The sequence below is a fragment of the Arvicola amphibius genome, chromosome 6 (genome assembly GCF_903992535.2).
Source record: "Arvicola amphibius chromosome 6, mArvAmp1.2, whole genome shotgun sequence".
Taxonomy (NCBI): domain Eukaryota; kingdom Metazoa; phylum Chordata; class Mammalia; order Rodentia; family Cricetidae; genus Arvicola; species Arvicola amphibius.
In genome coordinates, this window is record NC_052052.2 from 96,067,609 (window position 1) to 96,092,703 (window position 25,095).

Here is a 25,095-nt window from a genome sequence, read left to right on the forward strand (position 1 = left end):
GGTATTTTTATTAATATGATTACCAAGAAATATGTGCGTTCTTTAGGAAGTTCATCTAATAATCCAGCCAATTACAAGAAACCACAGAGCCTGATTGGTAAAATCTTGCCAAACGTCGTCTTTTAGTGGTGGGCGGTTATATTCAAATATGAAATAGATTGTTAATCATAATAGATGAAAATTTTCAACTAGTTTAATAAAAAATATCCACTTCACAGAAAACAATGACAATTACAACTTTAAAACTTTTGGAATAAGGAAGAATAACTGAAATTCAGTGAATATAATAAACCCCAAATAAAGGCAATAAGTGCCAAAACAAAAGGCAAACAGAAATCCAAGAAAATGCCCTTATCATGAAGAAAGAAGAGTGGCAATAAATGTACAGTCTTATATCATATACTAACATAGCTTTGACATGTAAGAGCTGAGACTGACAAACACATAAACAAAAACAAACAACAGCAACAAAAACAGATACTCAGTATAAGTAAGGAATCTGACACACCTTTCCCAGTAGGCTAAAGAGGATACGAAAACTAAAGGGTAGATGAAATGGATCAATTTATTTCTGTTTTCATCACTCAACTATGTATATACCATATTAGCAATGAACTAGGTGTAATAATTCCTTCAAGCATCCTAAAGAAAATGTGTGTATATGTATAGATTCGACATATGACAAAAGGTCCTGGGAAATAAACAGAAGTAAGACAAAGGGTTCAATCAATGGAAATAATTACAGTTATGTGGGGGAAAAAATTGAGATTTTAATTATCATTTCTATTCAAGAGTAAAACCTAAGTAAATTAGCTAAATCCGGAACTCCATGTTGTAGAAAAATAAATGAGAACATTTTAGTCTTCTATGATGGGAAAGGGCTTGGTAAGTAAGATATCAAATCCAGATTCAATACAGAATCTGAAAAATGATAGAGTTCACCAACTAAAAATGTAAAAGAAAACTTTCTTTAGCTTCCAATATGTTAAATAGTCCTTTGAAGAAGTCTTCCTCAGCCTGGGACCCAGACTTCTAAGCAAAGCTGATTTGGTTATTTCTCAAGGTGACTTTGTACCTAGTCCATTTATAGTCAGGTGTGAGAAATACTTTCTTTTGCAAATTCCCACTTCTATGTCTTCACAATGTGACTTGATTTTCATTTCCAGAAGTAATGCTTTTCAACTGGAGGTCGCTTTTCTCTCTTTATTGCACTGTGAAGGGGAAGTCTGTGCAGAAGGTCAAATTAGATTAGCTCCCTCCTCTTGAGTTCAACCTCTGCACTTGTGCATTGCCATTATGTCCTGTGTAATTTATAATTTAATAGTGGATTACAGCAATATTTTTCTCTAAGGCTTTTTTTCTATTATCTGCAAGTCGATATATATACTATTCCAGCATCTTTTTCTCTATTTCATGTGTCAAATTATCTCTCTGTTGTCAAATCCTATACATCAAATTTTACCAAACTGTTAACATGGACCCATATTCTTGCCATGTGATAGGTGACAGGTGTGTGTAGATACACTGAGAAATCATTTAGGACTACATGCCATTAGCAGAGGAAGAGTTCTAGGCGCTTTCATAGGACCTATAACCTGTTCAGTCACAGGTTTTTGGCCCTGATACTGTTCTAGCTATGAGTTCTACACTGTGGAGTTGATGTTTGTGCCATTATTAGACCAGTGTGCATTCCTTGTCAATCAGATCTTTATTGTATCAAGTTGGATACTCATCTGACTAAAAAAAAAATCCCTTCTAAAGTTCAAGGACTGTTGTAGAAGATGAAGTGGAAAGACTGTAAGAGGCAGAGGTAGTAGATGACTACAAAACCAAAACAAAGCAAAACACAACAAAATAGTATTTCATGAAGACAGCAGAGTAGTTGCACATATGAGTTTACAAGGATTTGACAACATCCACAAGACCTAGACAAGTTCAAGTCAGACAGCAATCTCAATGTGGAGGGGTAACCTGGGATTGACATCCCACCCCTAGCTGAGGAGCTATTGATAATGATAACTGCTGGAGAGGGGAAGTTAGTTTTTTTTTAAGGTAAAATCCCTGGTGGGTCAAATATGTACCAATGGATGGTCACACATCCAAGAGTTTATTCGCGACAATAACTGGACTTCATAAATTAAAAAAAAAAAGAATAACAACACAATGTTGTTGTCATTGGATATTGAGTGGGGAGAATAGATTTGGGAGGAAATGGAAGAGGAGTTAGATAATCAAAATACAATGCATGGGATTCTCAAAGCATTAATAATAACAAAATCATATTTGCTCATTTTAACTATGGCTACAGCAATATTATTTGCCTTACAGTATAAAATGTCTGCAGCATAGCAATAGGTATATTGATAATGGCAAGCATACCATTTTTACTTTTATTTCTGCTTAAATTAGTGAGAATTGACCAATTTTATTGATCAATATATTCTGACTTTCTTGCAGGTCTTTTTAGGGTACAGATATCTGTTATGCATTTTCAGCCATTCTAATGTATAACACACGATAGGGCCATTTATATGTGTCATTGTTTCCTCTCTTAAATACTCACTAGTATTATTTTCTAAACCGGCTCTGATGAGAAGTGCCATACTACTTGTGAATGTAGCAGATATCAAATTCAGCCTAAGCAAGGATGAAAGAAAACTGCTGTGCTGTGTCTGGAAAGTCAATTAAAACCTACTTTAAAAAATATCTCTAAAAGGAGCATTGATAGCAGCTCTCAACAACGTTCATCATAACACAAAGTAGAAGTTTTAGTGGTTTTTTTTTTGTTTGTTTGTTTTTCATCTCCATTGTCTCCCACTTCTCTATCCACTTGCCTGGAACTTCCTGCAGCAGTAGCGAGAGCTATGAAATACAGTTGACTCTTTACATCTACACAAGCCTAGAGGGAACAGCCAAGCCCTGCAGAGCAGCTCACATGTAGTCACTTGTTAATTACAGCCTTACTGTACTAAATTCTAACCTAATGCCTGATTAATATGTGAATATAAATCCAAGATATATTTCTCCCATTACTAAGAGGACTTCATCATTGTATTTTATTGGGCCATTATTCATATTATCCCCTTATATATAGCTGGTGAAGAGAATTGTGAATTGCGAATTTGAAACCCTTCTTGTCTCACAGTATCTGCTCATGGCTAGTGTCTCTGGACCACAGTCATCTGGGTTTTTAGACACAAGATGTATTGGAATGGGTCTCATCTTTCTGTTATTTGCTATTTTGAGTTTTATGAGTCTGGGGTATCATAAAGATAGAGTTCTGCTTGAACTGACAGTGGAAGCATCTAAAAGTCTGGCTTTTGTGTAGGCAGTGGTCAATATTGTAATGGTCTGTCCTGTCCCTTTAAGAGACAAGCCCCACCTACTCCCTCCCCCATCCACCACTGAGGCAGGCAGATCTTCCTTCCTGCTTCCAGCTGAGTCTCTTCTCTTTCAGTCCCTCTTCCAAACAGGTAGCTGCTGCTGTGGTTTCCCCTGCCCCACTGCTCCCCTATTTCGCCTTTTCCCTTACCTTTCCATAACCATCTAAATAAATACTCACTTCCTCTGTGTGGTGTGTCTACCTGTCTCGGTTGGTCTCCCACTTATCATGCAGCTCCCTGCCTAGGACCCTCTGGCCCTCATGGCCTACGGACTACTTAGGGGCTTCTTGCCTGGGACCTGAATGCCTTTGTGGCCCCCATGGTCTTGTGACCAGCTGCCCCCTGCCTGCTGCCACTCAGGAATTTGTATATTTTATTTTAAACCATAACAAATATGACATACCTTAGGAAGTTACCAAAGGCAGACCTCAGTTTGACAAAGATGCCCTTGTGGCTCTTGTCCTTTAACTGTTTATCCAACAGATGATTATATGAAGTCCTGAACAAGTAAACTAAGTATTTTGTTTCATAGGAAACTCGGCAGAACAAACATATTCATCATACCTTTCACTGCTTTCTATACATGAAGAGTTCGTAGACACATACAACTATTTGGCTTACTATTAGATTTCTATGATATCTATGATTTAAAGCAAATTTATATTAAATGGTATAACATGTCATACATGTTATGCCCAGATCCATGAAGTCCCCCCAAAATCAACAAGTTCCATATGTAAAAGCAAAGAACCTTTCTTTCATACAATTTGCAAACTTGGTCTCTCCTTGTATCCAACATATTTGAATAATTGCAGAGCCACGAGCTCAGTTAGAGTTGGGTTTTTATAGTAGCAAAGATGGGGGTGAGGAGTTTCTAAGAATCAGGACCCCTGATGGACATTTGTCTAAGGGTGTCCTGGTGAGTATGCTGGCAGGTGATCCTATCTACAAGGGTTGGAACTTCAGGCATTTCCTTTGAATGGTCTGTCCTTGGGTGGTGCTCAGTAATCTGTTTGTGGCTCTTCCCCCACCAGGTATTGCTTCAGGCCTCCATTAAAAGGATGCCTGAGACCAACACTGACAGGTGATAATGGTTGGAAGAAAAGAACTGTGGGTGGTTTGTTTCTATTTCGCCTATCATGACTGGCTCCTACAATACACGGAATATGCAAAAGTTTTTCTAAAGAATTAGATTCTAATAACTATTTACAGAATATAAAGGCGATTTCTGAATAATGAGTATGTAAACATTAAATAGGTTATGGAAACAGCTCTTTTATCTATTTTTTTAAACAATTTTGTTATTTTACATACTAATCTTAGTTCCTCTCCCTCCCCTCCTCTTCCCCACCTTCTCCCCTTGCCACCCTAACCACTCCTCAGAGAGGCTCAGGCCTCCCATTTAGGGGTTAACAAGGTCTGTCACATCACTTGAGTCAGAACCAATGCCCTCCCCATGGTATCTACACTAAGCAAGCTATTCCTCCATAGGGAATGGGCTCCAAAAAGTCAGTTCATGTACTAGGGAAGAATATTGGTTCCGCTGCCAGTGGCCCCGCAAGTTGCCCAAGTCACACAACTGTCGCCCACTTTCAGTGTCGCCCACTTTCTGTCCTCTGCAGGTTCCTCAGCTGTCAGTCCAGAGTCAGTGAGCTCCCACTAGCTCAGGTGAGCTGAAAACAGCCCCTTAATGTGAGAGGCAGGAAGACACAAGAGGGAAAAGCAACAGAGCCAGTCGATGTGGGAAAACTAAAGTTTACCATCCTCTAATTTTAGAATATTGAGCAGATTCTGGAAGTTTCTCCTCTCTCACTTTATCCTTGACTTTAATGTATGGTGTACATAACATCATTGAATGAGGAATACATATTAATTAATATAAATTTTTTAGTAGTTTTTGACATATAATAAACAGCTGATATTATTATGTTTGATATTGTTCTTGTATTTTTTCCAGTACCACTCCTGTTTTACTTAAAATGGGAATCATAATCAGAAAATACTGCATAAAAACTATTATATATTATATATTATATATATATATAAATTTATATATGAGACATTATCTTTCTGCACATTGTAAAGACATTTATTATAGGTCAATGAAACTTGGAAAATGCAGACATTTAATTTTAACAGATTTATTAAGCAATCACGCATTCATAGGTTTTTCAGGCAAGTTAACTTTACTACCAAGAATGCATAAAGAAAGTTCATTGAGCAAGTCTCAGGGCTAATAATGTGCTCATGAGTAAACCGATGAGCATTTAACAATCATCATAACAACAATTTCCATGGGATTATGAATAAGAAGATTTACATGCTAAGTAAATTTGAATTCTATAGGTTTTAATAGTAATTGTTTAGATCTATGAATTCAACTTTAAAATAAAAGCTATTTCAGAATGGCAAGCTAATTATTCTGAAATATGAACATTAGACCTCTAAGACACTGTCCAGATTTGTCAAATCATGTCATCACAGAGGAAGTTTTAAGAAGTAGTTCATTTCACTTTTTCTCCATGAGCAGCTATATTACACAAAATTTCATGAAATATAAATTTTATTTTATTTTTTATTAATTTTTTCATATAATACATTTTGATCATATTGTTCCATCCAACTCATCCCAGATCCTCTGTTGATCCCTAAACACCCATCTACGTGTTCTTTCTTTCTCTGAAAAAATGAAGAATCAAAAAAAAAACCCAATAAGACAAAAACATGACAAAACAAAACAACATGAAGTATCTACAGATTACATGAAATGTTACAAAGGGTATATATTTAGAAACATATGTGTTTCCTTTGATTTTCTTAAGAAGAATTTGGCAAAATCAGGATATTCACTTTTTTTTTTTTACTGACATTACATTTAAAATATAAACAAATTCATGGCTAGGCATATGGGCTACTAAAAGTTCAATATTTTCAGAAAAAAAGTAATTTGGTTTCCCTTAGGGCTCTTAGGCTATCTGGATCAAAGGAAGACCACTATCATTTTACCGAGAGATTAATTTCATATGTGGCCATGTAGCTGAAAGTCAGAAAGAAGTTAACACGATTAAGTTCTTCTATATTAACAGCCAGGAAATAGGCAATATTTAGTGAAATGGATACTGGTGGTATTTTTCTATAATTTCTTGCCTTTGTATCAAATCATGCTGATGACTTTGTAAACAGTTTAATATTCTTATTATCAATTTACTTGGAAATGGTACTGTAGTATCCCTAGTCCTGCAAAGTATTTGTTTTTCTCACGCATCCTTCTACTGCAAAGGCTAGGATAAGTCAGAGTAGTTTGGCTTGTAATCCATAAATTTACATGAATATCATGTTTAATTTTACCTGAACTTCTCAACTGCATAAATTTATATTCATTGCTTTAGATTTATATGATGAGTCAATATGATGAGTCATGTTAGTGTAGTGACACAATTTAGGCGTGCTTTATTTGGAAATAATCTCAATATGCTGGTGAAGAAATGTCCTATTTGCTATTTGTAGGTATTGTTTTTGCAGAGCACATTGAGGGTTCATGTTAAATAGAGCCATGCAATCTTTTGCCATGACTTCTAGAGAATGCTAATGGTTCTTCCCATTCATATGTTGAATTCTATCCCTGGGAAATGTTATTGGGAAGTAGGGATCAACATCACCACATGAAAACTGATAATCCCAGGTTTCAGTGTTGACCAGGACCCTTCCAGTATCTAACTACTTCTAGAGTTATTGGCTCAAGTAAAGAAGGATCCAGGGAATTAGACAAAGCAATTCTGTCTCTGTCACCCTTTCTCTCTTTTTCTCTCTCTCTGTGTGTGTGTGTGTTTATGTGTATGTGTGCACGTACATAGCATAGTAGCTTATTTTTCCCTCAAGTCTCTCTTCTCATGTATGAGAGATGCTCTCAAATATATCAAATAACCCCAAGCCTATCATACATCTCGCAGTTTCCAAACTAGAAGAAACCCCACAAGCCAAATCAAATAGAGAAGACCAGAAATACTAAACAAAGTCACTGTATCACTGGACCATCAACCTCATCAAGACAGTCCAGAGCAGAAGCCCGCTTCCCTACCACCACCACCATCACCACCCCCACCACCATCATTACTGCCTATCATGTTGATTGCTAATTCCTCCCCAATATTATTTCTAGAATTACTTGAAGACTGCCCAGAATACAGAAGTATTTTTTATATTGCTGTCCTCTAATTAGAAAACCCATGAATGATCCCACAGCAAGAATCACAACTCATGGCAGAGACCATCATTTGTAATTTAGAGGATATTTACAGATATTTACAGATAAAATCTAGGTGTTATATATTTGGATACCCCAAGCAGATGACTAACTCACAAAAGCATGGTTTGGCATTTGTTCTGAATGGAGGAGGATGCAGAACCATGCCAGTAAGTAAGTAAGATCTGCTTGCTTTCATGAGTAACAAATCATAACAAAAAAGAAAGACTAATAATGCAGGGTGTTTAGGAAGTTAGACTCCATGGAATTTTTTTACAACCATAAGCCAGTGTCCCAAATTATTATATATTATATGTAGAAACTTTGAAAATATTACAAAGAATTAAGGTATTGAACTGAGGTCACATGTCCCTCAAATGCTAGAATGGACTTTCATTTCTATTGTTTTCCCTTTGAAAACAGATTCTCTCATAGAGTTGGGGTAAATATTTCATTTTCTTTGCATGCTTGAAAGACTCTGTTTGTCAGTGATTAGAACTTTTATGGCTTTTGTTCTTTTGTTTTCTTTTTCAGGCTTCTTGGATAGACCACAGGTTGATAAGTAATGGATGCTAGAGGTTTGACATAAGATTTTCTAATAATCGTGTAATCTAGGAGAAGGAAAAGTGTCTAAGCATCTTTGTGTCTGAATTTCCTTATTTTAAAGTTTGAAATGTACCTCCTACATTAGGCAAATGTTTGAAATAAAATTAATTATATGTGTAATAAAATTATATATATGGTTTTATTACATATATATAGTGTATAAAATACCTCCTGAAAGACAGGGAATGTAACAGCTGTCCCCATTTCCCAGAGACAGTGTTTGAGTTAAAAGCAATAAAACCAGTCATGTTGGTCTAAACAATTAATTGTTAGGTCATAACCTTGGGAGTTGTGCTCCAACACACACTTTTAATTAAACATAGAGATCAAAATTGGTTCATCCTGGTTTAAATAAACTCATTAATCTTTGATAAAGCTAGAAGTATAAGTATTGTCACCTTCCTTAAGGACTGATACTTTATAATTGGAGCAGATCTAAATTTAAAATTTCAAGGTAGCTTTACCTTTTCTGCTTGAGGTAGAGATTTCTCTATCATTATCTCTTGTATCACATTTCTTCATTGTCCTTAGGCAAGTTCTTATTTGTAAAGTACATGTACAATCTACTCAGACTCCTTTATCTCCAGGTACTCTTTAAATTGAGTTCAGGTGGCAGTCATCAATGAGTTTAGTCTTGACTCAGATGGAGATGAATTGCACAGAACAGTATTGTCAAAGCCCCACAGCTCCAGGTAGAGATGAGAAATTAATGATGCCACCATTGACAGCGTGACTACAAAAGGGGGTGGTGGCTGAAACTTATATGATGAATATTTCCATTGACATAGATCTATCTCCTTCCATACCTTTAAAATCCCCAGAACCTGGGGATCCACCATGTAGAACCAGAACCGAACGGTACACATTCCAAGGCTTGCCGGGAAGAGCTGAGAGGTAATGATTCTTGCAATAGACCCTTGTTTGGAGACAGAAGAGTTGACATACAGGAAATGCCGACCACTACCTAGAACAGATTGAGAAAAAGTTTTGTTTTTCAGTGCAGCAATTTATTTTACTGAACAATACAGAATAAGTTTAAACCATGTACAAATATCATCATTACCTTAAATGCTCTCCCTTCCTCTGCCTCCCCCAACCCTACTAGTTAAATAGAATTTATCTCTTACCAGTCATCTCAATATAGCAATTAATTCTTCTGAAGAAAAAGGTGTTGCTAGGGTCATGTGATAAGCAGGATTTATTTTACACAGGACTCAACTCTGTGTTGACTCTGAAGGTGTGGTCCTTTCCTCCAGTTCATTCAAGCCTGTCTCTTCAGAGCCATAGCATTTTGTATGTTATGCATAGTAGACGGGTACAGCCTGGGCACTAGGAATGACTGATGTGCAGCTTGCTTTCAATTGTTCTTACTTCTACACTAGCCAGAGTAGTAAGATGTGGCTAAAGTTTAAGCAGAATGTGATTCTGAGAATAACTACATAATTTGTTTGTTGATGTCTGTGTGTATTTATGGGGGGCTTGCCTGCGTAGGCATATGTGAAAAATACATAAGATATATTATATTATATTAATTACATTATATTATATTATAATTTATATTATAATATATATATTAAGGTTAATAATATATGTATGCTTCTGTCACTCTCCACCTTACACTTTGACATAAGGCTTCTCACTAGACCTGGAGTTAGTCCATTAGGATAATCTGTCTGGACAGCAAGCACCAGGGATCCTCATGTCCCCATGACCCATAGGTTGCAGATACATCTTACCTAGCCTGGTTTTTAAGTGATTGCTCAGGATGTGAACTCAGGTCCTTGTGCTTGCACAACGATGACTTTACTCATTGAGTTCCTAGCTCCATTTTATTTTTTCCACTGTACTATACATAGTATCTGTGCTCCTCGAATGCATTTGTTTGTCAAAGGTCTCTGCATTCAGTATAATTGGATTTATTTTCTGATTGACACCATTGTCAAAACTTATCAAGCTACTTTTCTCTTTCTTGCTTTTTCTGAGGTAGCAGATAAGTTACATATATAGTTACAAACAAGTCTAATAAATTATTTTCTACTTAATACGTTTTTTCCTTTGTGGCTTATCAGTGTTCAAGGATCAGCAGCAATCTTCTCCCTTCACTTCTGACAGTAGAACTTTGTGCTTTCTTTTGTTGTTTCAAGTATCTTGGTCAGAGTGTTTTTTTTTATTTTATTTAACCTTTCAAAAGCTATCTTCTATTTTTACTTATTCTTTTACACATTACATTAATAACTACTCATATTTGACACTTTCATTTTCTTCTTCCTTTGGTATCAAACAGCCTTTATCTTAAATTAATTTTATTGCTTTCTTTCCTTCGAATGTTCCAAATTTTCTTATGTGTTTCAGTACGTTCAATGAAATATACAGATTTTGATGCTCTGTTCTCTTTTGAATTAAAATATGTTAAGACTGCTATAGAAACTTCCTTTAGCCATGAGCTATTTACAAGCTGTTTTTGAATCTCTGTGTTATTGGGAGTGTTGAAATTATATTCCGAGTTCTTGCATTATAAGGAGAAATGTGGAAAAATTGGGAAAGAATTAAAAGACATCAGTTTCAATCACTGGCAGAAATGAGGTGGGGTTCTTCTCAAGTTAGGTAAACATGTAAAGAAATTAGAGAATACTTCTGATTTTATGTGAAATATCTGTTCTCCCAAGGGGAAATTGTAGGAAGAATGCTGTGGATGGCTTCCTTCTTTAGAATTATTATGATCGTAGTCCATGACACGTGTTCATCGTCTGATTTTTCTGTGTTACTTGAGACTACAGGCACTCTGCTGCTCTTGGATGAAGTAGATATTATCAGGTCCAGATGGTTGATTATGGTGTTATGCTCAGTCATGCCCTTCTTAGTATTCTGCTGGCTGGATCTTTCCATTGATAAGCAAGTTGATTTTCCAGGAGTCATAAAGTTCTTCTTAAATTTCTATGAGGATTTACTGGACAAATTATGGTATTTTAGGTGTTGAATACTTATGTTAGAGAATATTTTTGTATTCTGGGAGGAACAACCTATTTATTACCATGTGTGTTCCTCTTCATCCTTAATAATATTCCTTGTTTATGAGTCTTTGTCTGAACTCCCAAGTTCTTCTGATGAATGTCCTTCCTTTACTTTGGATCTTTCTGTGTTATATTTAGTACAGATTATGCACAGATAGTATTATGTCTTTTTTTCCACACTGACAATACCATTCTTTTAATTGATGAATTTTTACTATTAATCTTTATTGATATAGCATACTATTGATAGAGCTGGTTTAATATATATAATAATTTGTAACATTTTTGTACTCGTTACTCTGTTTCTTTTCCCCCTCCATTCACTTTCTCTATTCTCTGGCTTTAATTAAGAATTATATAGGATTTAAATTTTCATTCCTCTGTATGCTAGTTACATACCTTGCAAAAGACACCTTTGCTAGTGGATGACCTTAAACTTAAAAATACATTACAACTAACTCTAGCACTCCTTTAAATACCTACATATCACTTTATGGGTCACAAAGGTAATCACTGTCCAACAGCACACACCCTTTAAATCAACCCAACTTTCTCATATTGTTGAAGATTTATCTTTGCCTATGTTCACTTAGTTTTAGTGAAATGGTTTCTTCTAAGGTCAGAGCCACCTGAGAGAAGAACATTCATGAATGTTTCTGTGACTCTTCCCTTCCCCTTGGGAAAGCTGAGGAACTCCTATTCTTCTAGGCAAAACCCTGGTGGGATTTCAGAGTAGATGTTTCCTTAAGATTGCTCCTCTCTGTGTTTCATCTCCTTCAGGTTTCCATACTGGGTCTTCAGCTATTGGACAGTCATGGCTTCGATGTCCTACCGAGTTCCTACAGAAGTTCTTTCCCAGGGCTTTTGGTCAGCATTTGTGACCCTGTGCCCACTCGTTTGTCTCCCACAGAAGCAGTGACTGTTCCCATGACCTTGGCTCTCTAGTGGACTCATGAAAAGTGAAGACTATTCAGCTTGCACAGCTAGCTTATGATTAAATGGATGGGCAGTTTTCCTTAAATCCCCAACATGCTGGGTAAGAACTGGAAATAACTTGTATCTATTTTTAAATGTTGCCTACTGAAAATCTCTTATGATGCTCTCTGAAGACTTTTTTTAATCCATCAAGGAAAAAATATATCAAGAAGGGTGGCACACACCTGTTGTTTCAGCCTTGGGAGTTTGAAACAGGAAGATTATATCAATTTTGAGGCCAATCTTGGCCTCTGAGTGAGATTGTTTCTCAAAAACTAAAACACATTAAATCCAGTGGGTCACAAGGAAGAAAAGAAAGACAAGGGTACAATAAACAGATGTGTATGGAGTAAAGGTGGCCAACAGTGTTCAGAAAGAGGTAGGAGATTACAGGGCAAGGGTAACCAGAAGGCATCATGTCAAAGTGTGAAATTATCAGGGAACAAATCTGGCAAGAACAAAAGTAAATCCACCATCAAAAAAATAATAAAAATATAAAGCTAACACCTGAAATAAAACAACACCAAAAAGCAAAACAAAGCAAGAAGGAAGAAAAAATAACTAAAATATATGACTCAAAAAACATCTTAATGAAGACTCTTCAGGATAAAAAGAAGGAGTTGAGATAACTTGAAAGTTGTCTTCCTTCCCAAAGACCCTGGGAAGGGCATCTCACATGTTGCTAGATTAGGAGAAATAAGCAGAGCATTTTGTTTAATACACAAAAAAAATATTTCTAGATTTAAAGATATTTTGTTTCATCATTTGGAAGCAAAGGTATGTTGCTCCCATGGTCAAAATAAACCTTGATCCCTCTTTAACTTCTGCAAAGGACAGTAGCTTTTTCTTTGAAAATATGCTTTAATTCCATGCTGTCTTTAAACAAATAAGAACACATAACCTGCCTCTCATCTTGCCCTTTTCCTACATGAGGATTTCCAGTGCATTTAACCACATAGTTTTATCTTGGATATGAAGAAATAGTATGTTTGGATGGTGCAATCTAGGTTTTATAGTTTAGCTCTAAAATAGTATAACGTGCAAAATGTAAATGAATATACTTCAATCTCAAGCTTTTTCTGTCCTAAGTTCTAACCTGACATTGAAAGTCAAATATTTAGGGCCATAAGAAAAGCAGTAATTACATTCATTGATGCAAATGTAATCAAGTTTACAGGTAGGAATTGAATTATGATTCAAATCATTGCATTTCACTATATTTATTTTTCACCCTATATTCAGAAGAGTTTATGTGTGGAATTATCTGGTGGGTCATGGACAACCTATGGCAGCTGTGAGCCACCAACTGCCAAAAGCTCCTCTGCTGGGCTTGGGAACTCTGAAGCCCCTCTTGCATTCATGCCAAAATTTTAATTGTCTTCTTCTTGTTATGTCACATAAGTAACCACAGCTGTGGCAAGCTGTTTTGTACAGCAGTTATGCCAGGTTCAGAGGGGAGCATTGCACAGTTCTCTTCCACATTCTTAGTTCTTATATTCTTCTAGACCCATCCCACAAAGTTTCCTAAATCTTGGATAACATGAGGTTACTATAGATGACTTATCCACAAAAGAGCACTGAGTTACTTATGGGCTACACTGTACCACTTAGGAGTCTCTACATGACTGCTATCCTTTGCAAAAAGAAGCTTCTCTGATCAAAGTTGGGAGTGAAAATCCACAGATTTACACAAATATTTAGAATGCAGTTTGGAATCACATAAAAGATGGGCTTTTGACAAGATTAACAGTACCGAGCATGAAATCTCCTCTGCAAACCAGGACTCATATCTAATGAGAAAAGAGTTAAGTATTTCCATAACATTGCTATGCCGCTATTGTATCAGTGAGTACATACTGTCAAACAGGACAGTATTTTATCTCTCATGAGTCTAAACGAGCCTTTTCTGGTATGATATAAACTAGTCAATAAAGACAGCATTCCTGGTCAATTTGAGATGGATTTCTCTATGCCCTGTCTATTAAGCACCAAAGTGATCAATGTCCTCACTAATAGGCATTTTCAACACGCACATACTTAATTAGATGGAATAGGAGAACATTAACACCTGAAAATTAAGGGAGGTTGATGTGGAAGTCCCCTCTGTGTGCTGTAATTTCCATTAACAAATAAGGAAACTGTTTTGGACCTATAGCAAGGCAAAATTTAGGGAGACAGGGAAAGCTAGGCTAAATGCTGGGAAAAAGAAGGGCAAAGTCAGGTGGATGCCATGGAACCACTGTCAGAGTCAGGCATGCCGAAACTTTGCCGGTAAGCAACTGTCATGTGTCAATACACAGATTAATGGAGATGGGTTAAATTAATATTTAAGAGATAGCCAATAAGAAGCTAGAGCTAATGGGTCAAGCAGTGATTTAATTAATACAGTTTCTGTGTGTTTATTTTGGGTTTAAGCTAGCCAGCAGCAGGGAACCAACTAATGGCCCTCCTCCAACAGATTGGCATGCCAATATGGGTAACTACATCCATGTAAAACCCTGACAAAGCTTAAAAATTAATTCTAGACACACACACACACACACACACACACACACACACACACACACACGGTTTGCTATTGGCATTTTCTTCTATGGGATCTGTTTGCTAGAAGCAAGCAGAGGCATGGCTTCTTTAAGAGAGGTTTTCCTGACTCAGTAATAGCAAAAAAAGCCAGCTTGGGGAGTGGGAGGGTGGAGATGGAGGAAGGGCGGATATAGGAGCAGGGAAGAAGATACCTACATTAAGGGATCCATTTTAGGGTTGGCAAGAGACTTGGCTCTAGAGGGGATCCAAGGTGTCCATGGTGATGACCCCAGCTAGGTCCTTGGACAGCAGAGGAGAGGGTATCTGAACGGCCTTGCCCCACTATCACGCTGATGATTATCTCGAATATCACCATAGAATCTTCCTCCGGTGATGGATGGAGATAGAAACAGAGACCCTCATCAGAGGAATGGACTGAGCTCCCATGGTCCAGTTGAAGAGCAGAAGGAGGGAGAAGACGAGCAAAGAAGTCAGGACCGCGAGGGGTTGGTCCACCAACTGAGGCAGTGTGACTGATTTAATGTGAGCCCACCAAATCCAGCTGGACCGGGCCTGAATGAACATGTGATCAAACTGGACTCTCTGATTGTGGCTGACAATAGGGGCTGACTGATAAGCCATTGATAAATGCACCGGGACTTGTTTTTAAGGCATATTCTGGCTTTTGAGGACCCTAGTCTATATGGATGCACAATTCCCTAGGCCTGGATGTAGGGGGGAGGGCCTTGGACTTCCCACAGGGCAGGGTTCCCTGCCCTCTCTCAAGCAGGGTGGAAGAGGAAGGAGGGGGTGTGGGGAAGCAGGAGGGGAGTGGGAGGAGGGAAAGAAGTGTTAAATATTGAATGGAATAATAATAGTAATGATGATGATGATGATGATGATGATGATGATGATGATGATGATGATAAAAGATCAAAAAGCCTTTCAAAGAAAAATTAAATTTTTCTTAAAATTAAATTTTTAAAAATTTTTCTTAAAAATCAAAAGGTAGAAAGTTGCTTAGACTTTCAAAATTATTAATATATGAGTTATTTAGAAAATATACCACATCACAAATGATCATTAGAGTGGAATATTGTTTCTGTTTTAATAAATAAATCTTTCCTGAAGATCAGAGTACAAAGTAGCCACACTGGTCAGTCAAAAAGACTAGGGAGTGGTGGTTTACACCTTTAATCCCAGCAGCCACACTAGTTAGCCATAAAGGCCTAGCAGTGGCAGTGCATGCCTTTAATCCCAGCACTAAAGAGTATAAGACAGGAGGAGACAGGCCTCAGTCTCAGTCTGAGGACTCATTGAGGCAAGATTACCATTTCAGTCTGAGATAGAGGTAAGACCTAGTGGATGACTGCTTTGTATTTCCAATCTTCATCATGAACCCTAGTATTTGTCTCTGGGTCTTTCTTAGTCATGCTAAATCTGGTGCCCATCATTTGGGGAACATATTTATGAAAAAAAAAAAAAACTGTTCGCTTGTAGCTTACAGCCACTGGAATAGGCCAGAGCTACATGCAACTAGAGTCACCACCCTACAAGCTACGTATTTCTTTCTTCTCTTTTGGTGGATTTTCCCTGAATTCCATCCTTGGGCTGCAGCCTAACTAGGGAGGTGCCTTAAAATCCAGACAGGCTTTTACTGTTCTATGTAGCAGCAAGAAACCTCACATCTTTATCATTATTGGTGGCAGATTTGGTGAGAAATATGAAAATTCTTAAAGGGAGGAATTAGTTAAAAAGGGGAGTTTTTTCCCCATGTTAAAAAATGGAAAACAAAGTTATAATAGAGAAAGTTAGGCCTCTATATGATTATGTAGTACAAGATTGAAAAATGCAACAATTAAATGAAGGGATAAACAACTTATCCAGGATTGACATACTGTTAATTATTATTTTGATAATCATTTTTGTCATTTTAATAATTCTTGGTTTATCTCTTAAAAGTTGATTGGTTTGACTGCCAAGATACAGGTCTTAGAAAAACATAATAAAACAGATCATAGGCAGAAGAATATAATGGAGAAACAATTTAAGCAATGCAATATAAAATTACAATGGAACAGTCTAAGGTTTTCAAATAGCCAACCTTAATATATCCAGTAGCCTTACAAGAATTTTCAAATGATGGAGGCTCTGAAACAGCTGGATGGACCCTTGTGCCAATGTTAGATTTAAGGAGATTCAAGGAAGTAATAATCTAATATGGCATACATTTACCTTTTGTGAAGCAAATGTTAAACTCGAGGTAAGTTTGTAATAGAATTATCCCTAAAGACTGGATAAACTTGGTTAAACTTATTTTAGACCCTGGTCCATAATTACAATGGAGTACCTGGTTTAGAGAAAAGGCTAAGGCTATCGAACAATGGAGTAAAGTTAGAGGTAGGGAAATCTTCCAATATTAAATTCTTGGAGTAAGAGATTTTTTTACTCTAGAAAGGCAACCTCTATATAATAACCATTCCTTTTATGAGACACAGAAGCTTTGAAATCTTGGGTCAGAATTTAGGAAATAAAAAAGAAAATTGAGTCATGTTAAAGTTAGACCAGGTCCAAAGGAAGCCTTCATGAGTTTCATACAAAGATTGACTTCAGCAGTAAATAAGATGATAACAAATTTAAAACTTAGACAAATAATAATTGAATCCAAAAGGATAATCAGGCTGTTAAAGGCAAGATCAGCACCTTTGGAGGAACATATCTGACATACAATTAATATTGAATCGCATAACCATGATGATGCATTGAATAGGATAGGTGACTTCCAGAAGTTTCAAGAAAAATTGAAATGTCAAGTGTTTCAATTATGGCAAACAAGGTCACCAAAAAGGGATTGTAAACAGGGCATTCCTAGAAACAGTGTTTTTTAAAGCATAATCCAAGAAGAATGCCCCCCCTTTCTGGATTATGCAGGTGTGACAAAGGCAGCATTGCACTAATGAATGTAGATCAACAAGAGACATTCAAGGTGATCCTTTGCCTGTGGGAGACCCCTTTAGGGTACTCTTGAAGGACCCTAGGCTAAATCTAGTTCAGTTATTTCCATAGAGAAAACTCCTTCCCAGAGCAATTAAAAGATCTAATGCCTATTGTGTGAAATCATATATCTCTGGATAATTAAACAGCTATAGAAGAGAGAACAAAAAGTTCAGGAGAAAACATAAAGTAAATATTTTTGCAATATTTTGGCAAATGTCTATAAATGAACAAAGACCAAAATTAAAAATACGAAAAACATGATGTTGTTATTGAAGGTTTGGTAGGCACAGGTATGGATGTAACAGTAGTTTCAACAGAATCTTTCCATCCAAATTAGCCTCTTTAGGAAGTAAATGTTCAGATTTTAGGGATTGGAACTTTATTCTCAGGCAAAACAGCATGAGATGGGTCAAATATATAGGGCTGGAAGGACAGAAGAAAATGTTGCTAATAAAGCAATGAATTTGTGGGGATGTGATTAATAACAATGGGATACTCATATTAACATTTTTCGAATCTTAGAAACTAATCATAAATTCACATATGCTTCTGGGAAAAATATTACATGATATTATAAATAAGAGTCACTGAACATTCAGGTTGTAGAATAACAGGACACAGCAGTTGCTGATCTTTCAAAGGCATCAATACCCCTACCTTTAAAATGGTTGACAAACAAACCTATATGGGTTGCACAATAGCCTTGAATAATAGAGAAACTGCAGGATTTAGAACAACTGGTATAGGAGAAATTAAATGCTCAGCATATTGAAGAATCAACCAGCCCTTGGAATTCTTTGGTATTTGCTGTTGAAAAGAAATATGGAAAATGGAGAATGGTAGCAGATTTAAGAGCTGTCAATAAGGTGATTCAGTCAATGGACTCTCTATAGTCTGGAATTTCTTTGCCTTCTCTCTTGCCTAAAGGATGGACTCTTATAGTTATTGATTTAAAAGAATGATTCTTCAGTATACCTTTACAAAACAGATAAAGAAAAATTTGCCTTCACAGTGCCTACTTATAATAATTCTCAGCCTTCTATGATATATCAATGAAAGATTCTCCCACAGGAAATGTTAAATAGCCCTACCCTGTACCAATATTTGTAAATCAGCCATTGGAAATGATACATAAGCAAGTTTCTCAATCTGTAGTTTACCATTACATGGTCAATGTTTTATTATCTGATTCAAATGTACATACTTTAGAAAGAATGTTTGAAGAAGTAATGAAAATTTTGCTTTGTTGGGAATTACAAATAGCTCCTGAAAAAAAGTACAAAGAGGAGATTCTATTAGTTATTTAGGCTATAAAATAAGCTTGCAAAATATTAGACCCCAAAAAGTGCAAATTAGAAGAAATAATAGTTCACCATAAATTATGGTCTTTTAATCTAAACTAACCTATGAAACTAACAAATGCTTTTTATTTGATCATATGTAACTTGCCAAAAGAGAATCACCCCAAAATTAGGTTTGGGGAAGGGTTTTGTTTCTGTCTAGGAGAATAAAGGTATTCAGCTAAGGAATCCAAAGACAACTGTACAGATGAATCATCTGAAGAAAAAGTACAAATTATCCAGAAAAAAATATTCCAAGAAAAAGAGTAATTGGTCTGTTGGTATATCACATTTCCCATAAGATAAAATTTAATAAATCTTCCCAAATATTTGTTTCTGCTATTCTCTACAGACATATAATGCAAATGGTCTTTTTTATAGTCCCAGTTCAATTAAAGATTAAAGCTGGCTTTAGAGTTGAAATTTAGCTATATGCTTCTCTAAATCCAAGGATGCTTATTAAAGTGAAATCCAATATCTCTGTCTCAAGTCGGATGAACCACCTGATATGGAACAGAAGAAAACCAAACATTTAAGTATTTTATTGCCACTAATTTTATGATCCTTTTGTTTTATTTTGACTCTTTAAATGCTTTTTATAAGGTATAAATTATATATATATATATATATATATGTCTTGGAATTAATGGTCATATAGAGTACTAACTAATTCTAGGAAAAGGTTCCATCTACCTTCCTGTACATGATTTCAGGTGTCAGTCTCAATCAGTTTTTTGCCATGAACCATGACCTTTGAAGTCTCAAAAAATAAGGATGGAGTTCCACAATGACAATTCTTCCCAGACTATGATAACACCACTAAGCTGAAAAACACCACCCCAAATCAGCTTTTGGACAACAAACTGTTCAGAACAATTTTGAAATTGGCTAGCTAAGATGATCCAGCCTAACAGACTACTCTAAACAGGATTTGATACAAACCCTGCACTTTTCCATGATGTATAGACTGAATAGTACAGCTCCAAGTTTCTCAGGACTTGACAGTTAACCCATTATTTTTTCTGTTCAGGATCTCCTGAAGATCCTGTTGCCCCAGATAGCAAAAAGTAAATTTAAGAATATGATGTCCACATACCCAAGAGGTACGGTGGGTGGTTTAGGGTTGTTCAATGGGTTAATGATATTTGTCATTGTTTAAAGGGGTTGGTTACAAGTTGTTATTGGTTGTGGTCAGGAGGAAAATTGAACAAAGGAGATTAGAGTCAGTGTTCTTGTTTTGAAAAGAAAAAAGGGGAATGAAGATATGATAGGATAAAGGGGTAGATTATTGATCTACTTTGAAAAGAAAAAGGAAGATATAGATAAAATAAGATAAAAATGTAGATTATTGAATCTACTTTTTTTAAAAAAAAAAATGCCACTACTAATTTTAAATATTTTATGTTGGATTGACCTGTATTTTGATACAAAATGAGATTAATTTGGTTAAAACATACTGAACATATATTTCTAATCTTGTTAAGGTATTGTACCTGTACATTTCATTTAACAATGTAATGCATATTTCTAGTCATTGAAAGTTATTATTAACAACTATATGGGATAATAAGGAAATGTAGGTTAGTAATTAGTCACCTATAACAGTCAAATTTGTAGCCATATTAGGTATGCTTTCAAGGTCAAACAGAGATATATTTTAAAAGATAGTTCATCTTCAAACACTTCAGAGTTCTACAGAATATGGCATTTAAAATGTTTTAGTAATGTTGGCTTTTTTTTAAATGACAATGTGACATGTCTGTTCCTGGCAGCACCAATCTAGTTCAGAGAAGATAATGGGTATCAAAGAAATTCCACATGGAGTTTACCTTCTTTGTGGAAAAAGTAAGCCACTGGGCAATAAAATGCTCTTGCCTTGACTGCTGACACTTTGCTGTTCTAATTGGACAAGCAGGATACAAAACAGAGTGACTGCCAAACATTGTCAAGACAAGGTAGGAAAGCCCTTCAGAATATCCTGCTTTACAAAATGTCTGTCAAATATTCTAGACCTGTATGCCAAAGATATATACCCCAACAATAAAGAGGAACTTTGGGTGATTGTCCTGGCAGCCAGCTGTTTTTGTCATTTCTCACATTTTTTGGAAGTTGCTTACATGCACTTCCTGCTTACTCAGTTGATATTATTTCCTTCTCAGGTCTCTGAAGGAATTGAGGACTAGATAGTTATAGTTTTAGTTTACTTTGTTTACCAGACTCAGAAAAAAACTTTCACTAAAGCAGTGTAAAGTGTAAAAGGTTGAGAGGAATTAATAGATAATTGATAATACAAATTAGAATAGAAAGTGAATTAGGTACAATCTTTTGGACTCATCAAATTATGATAGATATGGAGATTTTCCTCTAAATTTGTCAAATGAAAATGGACTAGACATTGTTAATATATTTATTGCTGGTGAATATTGTATATAGTTATTGTACTTATTGTATATAGTTTCTTTATATTATATTCTTATATAATATAGAATATTCTTATATTCTTATTAGTTATAGCCTTCTTTTTATTTTAGACAAAAAAGGGGAAATGTAGTGATATATTACTAGTGTTTTAATAAATAAAGCTTGCCTGAAGATCAGAGTTCAAAACAACCATTCTAGTCAGCCATACAGGCCAGGCAGTGGTGACACACACCTTTAATTCCAGCAGCCACACTAGTTAGCCATACAGACCAGGCAGTGGGGGCAAAAACCTATAATCACAGCAGCCACATTAGTCATACATGTTCAGTGGTGACGGTGCATACCTTTAATCCCAACACTAGAGAGGAATATAGGATTGGAGGAGACAGGTTGTATTCTCAGTTTCAGACTGAGGATTTGTGGAGGCAGGATCACCCATTTTGGTCTGAAGTAGAGGTAAGAGCTAGTGTCTGGCTTCTTTGTTTTTCTGATCCTCAGCTTGAACCCCAAATTCTCTCTCTCCCTCTGTTTGTATTATTCATACCACAATGCTTTACACTACATATGCTTTCTAAATAGAGCCATCATTCACCCAGAGAGCTCGAGCTACTCTCACTTTCAAACATTTACCAACATTCAGCTGCTTACTGAAAACTAAATATTAACATCTAGCAAAACCCTTAGTGAAAGGTCAGAATAGACTCCCTATACAGTTAAGAATTTGATACAGAAGAAAAACATGAAGCCCTAAATTCTCAAGTGCCAGGACAATTTAATGGGGAATCATTAAACCAATTCACTTCTGTTACTTACATGAAGCTGTGAGGAATGATCAATAGCAACCAAGGAGGCAGTAATTGCAGAAGCAAAATTCTTTGGTTATTTGATTTAGAGGTGCCTAAAAGCTTCCTATCTGCTATCTTAAATTCTCCATACTATTCATATATCATATCTCAAGACTCTCAGTGTGTCTTATAAAATCTGTCATAGTTCAATTAAGTGTGATCAGGGTGCAATATTCTGAAAAAAAAGATTTTTAGCAAATATTTCTAAATTTTACCCTCCCTGTTGATCCTAAATATTTTTTGCACACTTTAAGTTTAGGACTTTACCTTTGCTTTATGATTTAGAGTTTCTAAGATTTTTAGTGTAAATATTCTTAAATTTAACAACTATTTAGTTACCACTGGGAATATAGACAACTTTTCCAGTAGTATTCAACTTTGATTCTAACAATTATTTGACCACATTTTTGAAAATTAGTGGTCACTTACTATCACATGTACATAATATGCATTCAACAGTGAAGTGTGCTTTGCTCAAATGACAATGAAAATATCCTATTGTAAGGGAAACAATATAATAGATACTTCACACTTCATGGCCATTCTTGTATGAGCAGAAAATAGTCCAAAATGTCTTTTAGATGTGAGAAGCTACCATCTTATATTTGAAAAAGTTTCATTGAATTATTATGTTAAATGGCAATAAATTTGACATTTCTCTTTTAAAAAGACAGTTAATACTCATGAAGAAAACTCTGTTTTTATAAGACCTCTGACATAAGTAAAGGAAAACACATTTGTTTCCTGGTCAAATCATAAGAAATAATTTCCTGTGTTAAATGATCTGAATTTACTCCTTTGTTTAAATTGAAGGCAATTTTCCTCTTTTTTTTCTTCTGCTTATAATACAAGGCTGTTGGGCTTTTTGAAAGCAGTCTGTAATGTCTCTCCATCAAAACAGAGAATTCTCCCTGCTTCAGGGTAAGATGTCTGGCCCAACATTTTGTGTAATTTCTGCCTGTCCCTTACTCTGAAATAGAAGGGTGCATAATGACTATCAATTGAAATGCCCTCAATCCCTTTATGTACTTACTTCCTCCAGGATTTCTGAGCTACTGGCAATTTGTGTCTAAAATATTTCAGGAGTTCAAAATGTAAACACATTTGGAGTACAAAAGTTTCATCCAAGTTGTCAAACTGGAAGTCTTAAAGCATCTTGTAAGTCAAGCGAAATTTGGTATAGATGGGAAAGAATGGCTGTCACTATCTTATTTCCACTCGTTTTTTGAGCAATACAATAACTATATTTGAAATTTTGTTATTTCTGTTTTTTCCTAAAGTGTATCTTTGGTCATTATACTTTTTTGAGAATGATTGATAATTGAGATATAGTACACTCTCAACAGAACTTTTTTTAATGTTATTAACTTATACCATATTTGGTTCTATAAAATTTTATTATGGCATTTTTAATCAGGTATAAAAGCAAAGTTTCCCATAGAGGCATATTAATATAAGGTAGTTTCATATTATTTCTAAACTTATTGATTTAGTATGTGGAAACGATAGCTCAATCACATGAAGACTATAAACAGATGGTGTTAGCTGGCACTTCCTACAAATTTGAGCAGAATCAGGTTTCTGAATTTCTAGTTCTCATATTGAAGGGCTCAAGGACCCATTTATGTGCTGCTTATTTATCAAAATGTCTTGAGAACAATGAATCAGCCTAATTGCATTTGTATAACTTGATCACATTTTTCAACTGCGAATATAAAGTTTTTTGCAGTCACACAACAAGGAAACACTAATAAAATGAATGAGAAACAATTTCTTTTTTCTTTATTATTATTATTATTATTATTATTATTAAAATTATTATTATTATTACTAATTTCATTTTATATTCCAACTATAGTTCTCCCTTCCACCCTTCCTCCCATTCCCCACCCTCGCATTTTTTCCAACTCACCTCCCATCCATTCCTGCCAATGGATAAGGGGTCTTTTGGGGAATCAAAAAAGTCTGGCACATTAAGTTGGTGCAGGACCAAACCCCTCCCCACTGCATTAAGGCTGAGCATGGCATCCCACTATAGTGAATGGGCACCAACAAGCGAGCTCGTGCATCAGAGACATATGTTGGTCTTAGCCAGGGCCCCTGGTATAAATGAAACTTTAAAAAGAGCCTACCTTCATCGAGATTTCAGAATGATTGTCGATGAAGGAGTGTGGAAAACAAGAAAGAATGGGATAACTATTCTCTTTTAATTGGAACATGATATCTGATTCTTGTACTGACTTAGGAGTCAATACACACTTTGAGGAAGATGAACCACTTATCTATTGACACTCAGGCCAAAGATCTGATTTAAACCCTAACTTTACTGTTCATTTGGTGTTTGATCCTGAACAACCCTATTTAAATTCTCTAAGACTCAGAAGCAATAAGAGGTAATTACCATAGGTACTTTTCTCTCATGAGGTTGTAGAAAAAATTAAATGCTATACTACAGGCAAGGTGCTTAGAACACAGTTGCAAATTAGAGTTATTCTCCTGGGAAATTTAGAGAAGAGATATATAGTGATTCTAGCAGTATGAGCAAGTTCATAAACCATGCATTACTGATTAGATAGCTTCTATGAGCCTGTGATGTGTCTTCCATTTTTACTAGAGAGATCAATAAGATCTAATAAAGAAAGTATTGGGCACATACCATAGAATCCTACAGTTAAGGCAACACTAGGTTATTTTTAGAATGAGTATAGGCCTATGCAGGCTGAGTTTAAACCAAATATTCATATTTAC

At 35.7% G+C, this 25,095-nt stretch overlaps 1 protein-coding gene across 1 annotated transcript in view; it reads right to left on the minus strand.

Moving 5' to 3' along the window:
• The window catches only part of Malrd1 (MAM and LDL receptor class A domain containing 1), a 617,971-nt gene that overhangs the window by 127,659 nt on the left and 465,217 nt on the right, over positions 1-25,095 (minus strand). The window contains exon 31 of the mRNA XM_038334493.1: positions 9,039-9,196. Coding sequence (XP_038190421.1) covers positions 9,039-9,196 — 158 coding nt within the window. The remainder of the gene's footprint in view (positions 1-9,038; positions 9,197-25,095) is intronic.